This window comes from Amphiura filiformis, chromosome 18, assembly GCF_039555335.1.
Source record: "Amphiura filiformis chromosome 18, Afil_fr2py, whole genome shotgun sequence".
Classification (NCBI taxonomy): Eukaryota; Metazoa; Echinodermata; class Ophiuroidea; order Amphilepidida; family Amphiuridae; genus Amphiura; species Amphiura filiformis.
Genome location: NC_092645.1, coordinates 58,690,538 through 58,702,992, shown reverse-complemented (window position 1 = coordinate 58,702,992; position 12,455 = coordinate 58,690,538). Strand labels below are relative to the sequence as shown.

Here is a 12,455-nt window from a genome sequence, read left to right as displayed (position 1 = left end):
TGACCCAGGTCAGCATACCGTCATATCGTTCCCGACATGCTTAGTAGCCATGTCCGTAGAAGAGTGGACCCACACACTAGGTACACATATGGTCGAATCCAACGAAAAGTGTACACGGCATGTTCAGGGCCATAACTTAAAAGTATTAATCAATTGGCATTTATTTTTGTATTGTGTTTATTCGCTTTAATCATACGCTTCGCGCCATATATAATAAGACCCCTTCTGTGAAAAACTTAGACACAGAGACCCCAAAACATGCTATTTTTACCCATTTTTTTTTAATTTTTCTTAAAGTATTTTTAAAAACATCTAAATCACTTATGAAAAGAAGTCATTGGATTGAATCTAAATTGATTTCCTGAAAGGTGTGTATTCAAAGATTGCCTGTTCAATTTTTTACATATTTGTACATAATTATGAATTTTTGTGATAATTTTTTGAGTGGTATTTTTTACATTACCTACGAATACAATTTTTCATAGCACTAGATATATCTTTAAAAATGGAAATCACTAATAAATGCGCAATTGATACAAGCTTTGATATGTCCAATACTGAAATGCATTGCATTCGGACATCTTTATTATTGTGTTTAGCTGCCAGAAATTCTAAATGGCACAAAGGTAGGTTTGGTAAAAAATATGCATTACCTCCGAATACATGTTAAAAGCTGTGCCATTTCCACAAAGTGAGAGAATAGTAAACAATAGTTAAGCAATAGGTGCAGGGTAACACACTCTTTATTTCTACCAAGTTTCAATAGCCTGCGTTTAAATATTTCTGAGATGTCAACAATAAAAGCAAGTATTCGTAGGTAAATTTCGGTAACCGTATGTTACCTACGAATACAATTAGACATCATGACAGTATTGTGAAACACCGCCATTCATGCCAATGCCCATATTGGTACATAACGAAGGCCTGTATGTTTGCTATCAAATCATATGTCAATGAAAGTTGCGAATTCACATGCATGCCCACCATGCAAAAGTGAATACGGCTTAATTGTTGAAAAATATGTACTGAAATAGACGACGGTCTGCTCATTTGAAAGAAAAATCAGATTCAAAGAAGATTAGAAGGGATAAATACTTGGATTTGTCAACTGTCATGTGTGCTTCATTTTAAATGTTTACCGACCTTCTGGTTTCTGAGTAATTTGTGTCTAAATTGGTTTATTCGAAGGTAACTTTTGACGTTTTCGCTAAGGTTACCTACGAATACCATGGAAAAAACGACTGTTCTCATTGTCTCATGATCTAGACAACACAGTGATGTACCGTGGTATAAAGCTAATTGTAGTTGCCCTCAAACGAAAGGCCACAAGACGTAGCTGACTCCAAGATGGACTTCACAAGTCTGCAATAACGGTTTTAAGCGATTTGTGTGCAATTAAGCAAATTAATTTCTTACTTCAATCCTCTTTCAACCGCTGTGAACCGACATTATTAATACATGATAGGGTCTAAAATATCAATAAACGCACATAAAGAAAATAATACATTCAAAGTGCTTTATAAAATGAAGTTTTGATTGCGATATCCACCAAAAGTCTAATTCTTACCTACAAATACTGAAATGTTACTTACGAATACAACATAATACATGACATGTGTAATGAAGTGTCCCTACCAATGGAAATTAATTGTCAAAAACTTTAAGCGGTATCCCAGGACACTATTATTACCCATATACGGATTCATTCAACAATTATTTATTATGTAAAATTGCTGATTAACTACTTGTATATCAAAATGAAGTGGTCAAAATCTTGCTAAAAGCATCAAAAATTTTTGATCTAAGGTAATAGCATTTATTCATTTGGACGTACCATCTGAAAGAGATCTAAAACTACCATTTTATTAATTCATTACCATAATAGCCAAATTTAAACCTCTAAACTCAATATAGATATTGTTAAATCGCTCATGTTACCTACGAATACCCGGGTTTCTTCACCTTTTCATTGTATAAAGCGTTAGGTGTATGCGTATAATTTCTAATATTCTTGAAAACATATATCCTACTCGTTCTTATACAATGTGTAAATTGATTCATACTCATTTGATAAATAAAATACAGAAACTGACCTAAACTTCATTTTCAAAAATAAACTAGCATAAATTGACTAAGATCATATTGATCGCGTTATAAAAATAAAAACAAATATTTTCTGGTTGAGCTAGCATTTTCCTGACACCCTGTGGTCTACATTACACGAAAAAAGCGTTAATGGGAATATTCCATTTGTTTTAGGTTGATTAGTATTGCGATAGTGAAAGCATCCTAGTGGTATTCGTAGGTAACATTGGGTTTTGATATCACATTTACGATCACACGTCCGGGGTTTATTTTTCAAGATTAGTAATGGCACTTTTGGTTCCTATAAGGCCAATATGTCATCAATCAATGGGCAAAAGGAAAAAATTGTGGAGACATTTTTATTTCGGACTTTTATTTTGGCCCGTGGACACTTTTGGTTGGATTCGACCATATATATATTTGGCTACATTTTATTATACGATAAATGCAAATTTATTAAACATGGTAACAAATATTCTCTAGCAAATCGGTTATATGATGGAACTGGTAGGCCTATTATAAATTCGGGATATTAAATATCTTCCTGACCAGCCAGATCTGCGCATGGTCAAAGACGAGGATAGACGAGTATAGACGAGTATCAGCAGGGAACTTCTATTATTATCGGGAATTGCCTGTCACACATGATCGCACACAAGGTCGTAGGCAGTTGGTCGGACCTCATCTGCCCAGAACATATTGACCCAGGTCAGCATACCGCCATATCCTTCCCGACATGCTTAGTAGCCAAGTCCGTAGAAGAGTGGATCCACACACTATGTACACAAATATACATTTGGCCACATTTTATTATACGGTTAATACGAATTTATTAAACATGGTAACAAATATTGTCTAGCAAATCGGTTATAGATGGAACTGGTAGGCATATTATAAATTCGGGATATTAAATATCTTCCTGACCAGCCAGATCTGCACATGGTCAAAGACGAGTATCAGACCGACGCAAACTGGCTTAGTCTCCACATCAGCCAGTTTGGTTCCGCCCCTCCACAGGGAGCGTAACCTGTGTAGGAGACTCGGTCGGACCTGGTCGGACCTCATCTCTCCCCATCGATTGTGACCTATAATCCCCGACATTGCTCTTATGAACTCACATCCGCCTGGTATCAGACTGACGCAAACTGGCTTAGTCTCCACATCAGCCAGTTTGGTTCCGTCCCCTCCACAGGGAGCGTAACCTGTGTAGGAGACTCGGTCGGTTCCGGTCGGACCTCATCTCTCCACATCGATTGAAAAATTGTGATCTATAATCCCCGACATTGCTCTTATGAACTCACATCCACCTGACTGGACGTTGAATGTACACTCTCATGAATATTGATTGGCAACATTTTCCAATATGTCAGCGCTCTAATCGGAAACAATAGAACAATAGACCCTGCAGAGCGTTGAGTGCTAAAATACTCGTATGGTCATGAGTATTCCAAAAATGTATAGATTGTTATGTGTCAGACCTTTCTAGAGGGCGCTTTGATGAAAAATGTCCAAAGGTCAACGACCTTTTTGAATTCTGACCATAGTTAACAACGTCTGATCTTGGTAATTTTGGTGTCTAATTATATGTTTTCTTGCATGAGAAATACAACTAAGCAAATTAAAAAACTATACAAGGAACCGATGACCCTCTTTTGCAACAGGGCTGCTAAAAAACATCCATATTGTAATTATTAGGTAATCGGTTCCATGTACAGTTTTTTAAGTTGCGTAGTTGTATTTCTCATGCAAGAAAACATATAATTAGATACCAAAATCACCATCGCTACACGGAAATTATGTTCTACAAAGGATAGACATTTTACCCAATAGGGTGCTTGCACGGAAGTTCATAAGTTCAAATCATCCTCCATACACGCTCCAGAAGACATATGCAAATGCATGGAGTACAGTACCAATCACATGTAAACTGGTATAGATCAAAGTAAATCATTGTACTCCATGCATTAGCATATCTTATGGAGCTTGTCTGGAGGATGACTTGAACTAATGACCATTCGTGCAAGCACTCTATTTGACCAGAGAAGATGTAAAGGCCGACATACACGAGGCAATTTTCCAAGCAATTGCATGTTGCACAGACCTTGTAAAAAGATTGCTCCGTGTATTTTGGATTTGCAAGGAATTAATCCCCCGTGCATCAGGCAAATTAATCCTCCAAGCAACAGGCAAAAAGGTAGAGACATGCTCTACTTTCAACCTCCTCTTCCTTACATCTTCTCTGATTTGACATAACTTTAGAAATATTTGAATATTCTGACGTGTGTTCGGTATTTCGTAGGGCAACATGAGGAAATAATAAGAAAACAAACATCATGCCCTCGATGCAACTCGCATGTAATCGACGGTCTTAAAAGATAATCTGATAACAATAGTTTGACAATAGCTATCTATAATCCGTTGCCAGTAGTTCCTTCATATACACGGTCCCTGGGTATGCATAGAGAATCTGTGTACAGATAGATCACTGTACTGTGTGGGTATCATTATAATAGAGGCGTGACCAAAATAAGTTCACACCCCTTCAAATATTGAAGACTAACTGAAGGCCCTATGCAACAGCCAATAGCCTGAATATCGTAAACAAAAACAGACAATGTGAAGGCACACTGCCTGGACGTTAGACGCAATATTTTTCCCCATGGTGGGTTTTTGGCTCTATTTGCCCCATTACAGAAAAAAAAAAAAAGTATACAAAATATAATTCCCTGTACAATGTATATATTTTTACAAGATAATAAACAATTAAAAATAAATGAGAATTGACAGTTGAGAGCGCTAACCACTGAGCCATGTGTCCAATGTTACAGGTACGCGAATTTTAAAGTCTATATCATAGCATATCGTAGCCACGTAAAAGAGTGAAAACCCATACTTTATAGTGGGGTTTACTGTCACACCCCAACAGATTTAAACTAGTAACATATTACTTGATAACATAAATAAATTATTGAAATTATTTGTCATAGTTTTGTGTTTACGTGTGTGATGAGTAATTAAAAGTTAGGAATCCCCTTGTCTTGTAATCACAGTATAATGCTAGTTGCTGCATGATAGTGAAACTGTTTCACCCCGTTGACCCCATATGACCTTTGAGCCTGGATGACCTCTGATTGATGACCTCAGATGACATTAATTAATTAATTAATTAATTAATTAATAATAATTAATTAAATAAATTTATCGCTGATTCCTCATGTATTGGGTTGATTTTTAATGTTATATAGTCTATAGTACCAGTCGTTATTCATGGACCCGAGGGAGGGTCTACTCATACAGACCCAGCAAGCGCAAAAATAAAAACTTTATAAACATGTTATAAATGTGTTTTGGTTAATATTAAAATGTCGGCTTATATAAAGGTCATGAAAACATTTTGAAAATGTTTTATATGAAATAACACTGCAACAACATTTTAAATATGTTGTCAAAGTGGCATTGCAAAATATACTATTTTCAACATTTAATAATATTATGTATGTCCTTGAAGATAGAATACCTGGACACAGGCCTAGAGGTAGACCCCCAAAGCGCTGGCTTGACAACACAAAAAGCAGCTGCCAAGAACTTGGGATTACATCAATCTACAATGCAAGGAGTATGGTCACATACAGAGGCATATGGACTTCCATGGTGAAACGGCTGCTAGATCCAAAGTTCCCAGGATCCGAGGGAGGAAAGCAATAAGTCCAAAGTCCAAGTCCAAGAATTTTTTTGCAGCAAGTTTTCAAAAAAAAAATTCTGAATGTTATTAAAACATTTTATACCCTTTATATAACCCGACATTTAAAGTTTTCTGTAAAACGTTTTGTGTTGGCTGGTTAGTAGCTTAAATTACAGTGTTTGGTATGTTTCCAGGAAATCTTTTTGACGTATATAAGAATTATTCCTACGTCAAAAGAAATCTTCAAACTTTGCGGCGCATCTATATATCACCTATCCCAATTAACAATTCTGTCATAAAGATGTTCATCAAGCGGCTGAATGGCATCTGCTAGAATCGCCTTTCCATTTCTAACTTCAGTGTCACTTAAATCTGCCCTCCAACGATCAAGCATGATAAAGGCTGGCCAGTAAGGTCCAGCAATGTTATCTCCGCTTTCAAATTCGTCACAATCATTATCAGTGAATCCTAGTCTTGCAGCAAGCGCTCGCCACCGTGGTCGAATACTTCTTGCGACAATTTCAAGGAAAGCATTCGTAAGAGAACCTCTTTCTCTCATTTTGTAAGACTGCAACGATTGAAGTAGCGATTCTTCAGTAAGAGTATCTGTATCGGGATCTGCATGCTCTCCAGAACATTTGACTTGCAGCTTCACTGGTCCACAATTTCTTGATGCAAATGACTGATACTGTGGTTTACATCCAAGATCTCTTCGAATAGTTTTGGATTGTTTGGGTTCCATTGAACGTAATTCATCATCAGCTCCAGAACGGAGAGAACCTGGTGCTGTTCCCTGGTTCGTTGAGTTACTGATGGGAAGATTCATTGCACCACGTCCACAACCATGTGATGGCGTATGATATCCGGGTGTTGATTGCTGAGATTGGTGACTTGCGGTCTTTTGCGGTGTTGCAGGTGTCGCGGACGCTCCCTGCAACTGTTCTTCGATAGGATCTATGTCTCGTGACCCAGGATTCCGTGGTTGATCACTTGCTGGCTGTAGACTAGACATGGGCCGGTGAAGGTTGTCGGCTTGGTTGTCTAGATAAAAATAGAAAATACAAATAATTTTCAATACCCCTTCTTCATATATACTAACTTACTCATCGGATATAAAATTTGAAAGCGAAAATCGTTACATGTTTGATGTTCAGTGTGTCTCAAAAACATATTGTAGGCCTACTGCCCTACCTGGCCCAGGGACCCCAAAAAGGTAAATCCGGTCCTGCGTACTCCTACCTTGTCTCCGTAAAACACACATTGTATTTGCAAATGTTGAATCTACAAAAAGCTTTCGCTCAGCTTGATCACCACTTATCAAGCCGTGTATCGCCTTTACACTACCATCTGTCTTCTTGAAGGCAAAGGTACACTTGGCGTATCTGCCAGTCTGCAGCTGCTCATACAATATATCCTATAAGAGCATAAAATTATAAAAACAAATTATAAAAACAAGTTATAATATACGACAGAAAAGAATGACTTCAATAATAATACGAGCTGTAGAAAGAAACCCCAGGTTGTTAAGAGAAGATTGCAATGATGCATTAACTAATTTACTTAATTTACGACGAAACTGTCACATTACACCCCCCCCCCACACACACACACACCCACGGGGCAGTTGTGCGAGAAAACCGGTTAAAATGTACAATATGAAGGGAGTATTATTTATGCCTTTTGTTCTTCGACCAGTTGCCACTTGTTTTCTGGACAGATTATCTGTATTCGGCAAGAGATATCTTCTCCATTCAAGTGCAATACAAAAGGTGTCATTTCTCCACACTGAACTCCGTTCGCCTTTACTTCTTCGGTTTCAAGACACTGAAATGAAAAGGACAATCACAAAAAGAACAAAGGAATCAGGATTGGGTTGTTTGATGGCATGTAAATGTAGTCAAGGTGAACACTGATGGTGCTATTTATCTTAAATATTGCTTTCATCTTTACAAGGGGTAGACACTGGTAGAAAGGTATTTAAATATCAGAAAAAGAGCAACAAATAACAAGGACATTTTCAAAAACCTTTTTATCATGAATTGTAAGGATTAACTTATATTATCTGGCTAAATGAAATAAAAAAAATATGTAAATAGCGCCCTCGATTTGCACACAAATATACAGTATATAACAACAAAAAAGCAGAAAAAGATGAATAAGTTAATAAAGATTTATCATATGAAATGACCATTGGAATTATTGCTATATGCTACCACTTCAACATTATCTAATCTATTCAAAACCAAGGTATATGAGATAATTCATATAGTGTCGATTATAAGTTATTATCACCTTTGTCTGATCCTCTCTGAGAACATAAACCCGTACGTGGATCATGTCTGTATCTTTTATACAAGGAGGATGCATAAATGGCCTCATATCCATCTGTATGGTTTGTTGTGATCCAGTGATGTACGAAAGAAGCGCTGAAAACCAGCTAAAGTGGGTAACTCTTATCTTTACTTTGCCTTCTGTGACACGAACTGTTGTTGATTTAGTCGCATCTGATGCAGCAGCTCCATCGAATAAAACGTGCCACGGCGAAGCTAATATTGTAAAATCATAAGTCATACATTAGAGAAAAACACACTGGCTTTTCAAAAGAATAGGCGAAGTAGGTAGCTCAGAATATTAGCTCATCAATTCAAACTGGAATGATAACATTGACAAGGTTCAACTAACATTATGGAACTGATTACAACATAGTTAATTCAGTTGAGGTCGAATATTCCATCAAACAATTCTTACCTTCTGCGATCTTCGACCAAACTGTTATATTCCTCTCTGTGATATTTTGAGCAGAATGCGGAAGAACTAAGACTACTGGCTTGAGAAAAGTTACATTATGTGGTTCAATGTACAGTGTTGGTCCTATGACGAATTGGTTATTTCCTAAAGGAGGATGATTACTCCCATTCATATGAACTGATATTATGGTGACTTCCACTGTTTCTGTCTCAGGAATTGCCCCTTCTGGAACTTCCAGCCTGACGCCGGTATCCGGAACGTCTACTACTTGACTCTTGTGGTCCAGAGTTGCTGAATATTCTTTGCAATACCCGGACGTGCTACGAGGGTCTGATGACCGCAGGTGTTCCAATGATTCGTCGTCAGCTCTATATACATAACGAATAGAAAATGGTGATGCTACTGGTAAGATTCGTTGCACTTCGACCTTGCGATGCTGTTTACTGTACAAGTAATTAAAATTATAAAAATTTTCAACAGAGGCCTAATGCTTTCTTTACTGCTAATAAAAAGACAGAGAATAAAAAAGACAGAGATTAAAAAATACAATATACTTACATTTCCACCATTGATACTGAAATGCAGTATTTCAGAGCGAAGTATTGATGAGCAGGCGCTGTGTCGATTTTAAGTTCTTTTGCCAACACATCGTCGCTCATCCTGGATGCCATATCACATAGCCTCTTGCCATCTACCTTTTCCATCAAACAGTTGGACACCGCTTGGTCTGTGAAATCAAAATGTTTCAAAAGACCAGCGATTTGTTGCACGTCGAAATGATGAATTTTGCCGTCTTTGGGAGGTGGAACTATTCGAACCTCCCGAACAGCTGCAGCTGTGAAAGATTTACGAAATAGAAAAACAATTATTAAGCTCAAACTACAACCGGCCAATGAAGAGAAGCTTACATCATTGTACATAAGGGAGATATAATATATCATAGTATATAACACTCCTTAAAAACGCGATTTCAGGAGCATAAGAGACCAAGTTCCACCATGTCTGAAGTATCGAACACGTCCATATCGAGGGGAATTTTGTGGGAAATGGGCTCCTTGCCCCGTTTCTTTTATATTGCCTTTCCATTTGCTTCTTTCAGTTTTTGTCGGGAGCGGGCACTCTGCCTTACCGCTGGCTACGCTAATACCAATCGGGCAATAACCGTGAATAGGTCATGCTGTCCCCGAAACGTGTCGATCGATAATTGGAAACAAGCTAAAAATGGATACTTTTGCCGTGAACCTTTGTGCTTAGGGCAAAACAGTATCCTCTGAAGGCTTTTCGGTTCGGGCTGGGAATAGGCTGCTAGGAAAGGTGAGAAATATCTAGGAAGTGATTGGCCTAAAGTGGTCTATCCCACAACAATCACAATAATGAGATAATGGTAGTGTAAGATTCCAAATTTTATATTTTATATATATTTATATTTACTGCTTTCTTTGATTTGCACCAAATTTACACCACCACGCGTTCACGTACAGCGTTCACTTATATATAAATGGAGAATATGGAAATGCAATTTACTTCGCCGTCTAGAAGAGTATCTAGTCAAAACCACACTACTGTGAAACCCCTACAATGAATGAACAATGAATGAAGCTGATGATGTAGAAGTCGACTGGGATTGAATTTACCGAGAATTTACTGTCCCACTAGTTATTGCTAATTTCCACCATTGACACTGAAATGCAGTATTTCAGAGCGAAGAATTGGTGAGCAGACGCTGTGTCGATTTTAAGTTCTTTTGTCAACGCATCCTCGCTCATCTTGGACGCCATATCACATATGATCTACGTCAAAACCATCAAACCGTTAGACAAATGAAGATGACGTAGAGGTCGAGGTAAATCGTTATATCGCAAACATTACTCTCCATTGCTGTCTAATATCTTTAACTTATACGTACCGAATTTAGACTTGGACACAAAATGTTTGAGTGCATAAAAGTGGCTATCACTTGTCACACCCAACTCCTCTTTTAACTGGTCCTCCGTCATGCGACACGCCATCTCACATAGTTTAGCTCCGTCAACTTGTGTCAGAATACATTTCCGGAGTGCATCTACGCCGAAATCAAGATGGCGTAACATCCCGGCTAGTTGGAGGGTGTCGAATTCTGATATGTTCCCGTCGGAAGGTGGTGGATGTTTTGGTATCAATTCTTGATCTGAGAGATAAAGATAAAATCTAGTTAACCTTTTTATTGGTTTTGTAAAGATCTAATACATGTAATAAGTAAATAAGTAACAGAGGCCGACCAAGATTGACTAATTTCTGACGTCATCATTGGTTTGGCACTTAAACATGAAATGTGACAGACTGCGGAACTGAGCCTTCAACGATAGTCCACCATTTATCTGTTGGCCTTATGAAATGTGCACATATAATTATAAAGTATGCATTATGTTATGAAACAAAAACCGTTGTGAAGTTGGTGAGTCGACTCCACTCTATTTTTGAATGTTTTGTTGTTTTGTATGGATATTTAAAATTGCGTAGATACGCAAGCTAGTGTCGGGTTGGACCGGTGGTATGATTCTTCCTTGGTATGCGAGAGGTCACGGGATCGAATGGCGGGGCAGCGTCTTTATTGCTTCCATTCAATTGCTTTGGAAATGTATTCGGTGCCTTTGTTTCAAATGCACAAATGCACCTTGGTCAGAAGTATTGCCCGGGAGTATTGCCTTCAACCTGTAGGCAGAATAACTTTCCACCAGACAGTGTTGGCGGCACGTGCTTTTTCGCTTACGATTTTGGCTGCTACGTACCGCATTGAACGAGGCATAACCAACATCGTCTGAGGATAAATTTATACGCTGCCATGTTGGTACTCAGCTCTTAAAAGGTTGCCGAATATTGGTCATGTTGGTTTAGACCATCCCTTATATTGAAAGGAAATGGTGTGTTGACACACCTTTCATTATTTTGGCCCATTTTAAATATTACCTGGTGAGGCTGTGTTCCTTGTCGGTTCTTCATACCCAGAGTGTGACGAATGACCTATATTTGGTATTGTCGATGTTTCATCTGAATGTGGTGTCAAAGACTTAAGTCTAGATCGGATCTGTGAACTCAAGTCGAAGGCTTCACCGAGGCCAGATGCGGTTAGTTCAGAGACCGGCCTCAGATGAATGTACTGACGGTCTTTATTCTCTGCTTGTGGGCCTTGCTGCTGGTCGGGTTGTATTGGTGTTTTTGTTGATCTATAAAAATATCAAATTCATATCAGTTACTTATAAAATATTGCAAACAACTAATTGAAATTATTAATTACAGTCACTCTTAGTTTTTGTTAATACCATGATCAGTCATGGAAAGTGCCAAATATGGACATAATAATTATGAGTAGGCTATTGCATATTCTTAAAGGAAAGTTCCTGCAATCTTATTGGTTCTTAGTCGTGTGATATGACACGATATCACACACTTTAGCGCTTGCGGTTCGAGGCGATAATCGTACGCGCTATTTGAAGCAATCGGAGGTGCATCGATTCTGATCGATTCTAAGCTGTAGGTAAAATTCCTTGCAAAATGTAATGTAGGATTTAATTTGATTAAAATTTGGTATACTGATCATTAATATATTTATTTGAATTGAGGTATTTAAGAATGAGAATAAAGGTATGAAAGGTATTGTTTTTAGCCGCTGTCGTGCATCTATCGTCTCATATAACACGCGTCATTATTTTTGGCGTAAAACAACTCGGCTTTGCCTCGTTGTTTTACTTAAAATGATGTCGCCCGTGCTCTATGAGACGATATATGCACGACGGCGGTTAACAATACCTTTATTTTTAAATAATAACTTCCTAGTATAATGCATGCGCCGCATTAATATCCTCATCATAAGATCAGGAAACAGCCAAAGTATGCACTAAATTCATTCCATGCTCAATATCCTTTACTGTGGGAAATAACTGTTGTTTTATTTTATTTAAAT

The 12,455-nt window shown here is 37.8% G+C and overlaps 1 protein-coding gene across 1 annotated transcript; it reads right to left on the bottom strand.

Annotated features, from left to right (window-relative positions):
• Positions 1–5,592: 5,592 nt before the first annotated feature.
• On the bottom strand, positions 5,593–7,177 carry LOC140139532 (uncharacterized). The gene is made up of 2 exons (XM_072161253.1): positions 7,007–7,177; positions 5,593–6,808 (listed from the first exon to the last, which is right to left on the bottom strand). Exons 1-2 carry the CDS (start codon positions 7,026–7,028, stop codon positions 6,036–6,038), a joined length of 795 nt encoding a protein of 264 aa, XP_072017354.1. The 5' UTR covers positions 7,029–7,177; the 3' UTR covers positions 5,593–6,035.
• Positions 7,178–12,455: the final 5,278 nt, after the last annotated feature.

Bases quoted from the DNA above. Each gene is read 5' to 3' on its own strand.
- LOC140139532 (XM_072161253.1), bottom strand. From the start codon at position 7,028: ATGTGTGTTTTACGGAGACAAG. The intron at 6,809-7,006 runs GTAGGAGTACGC...ATTTTTATCTAG, and splicing joins GTGTGTTTTACGGAGACAAG to ACAACCAAGCCGACAACCTT.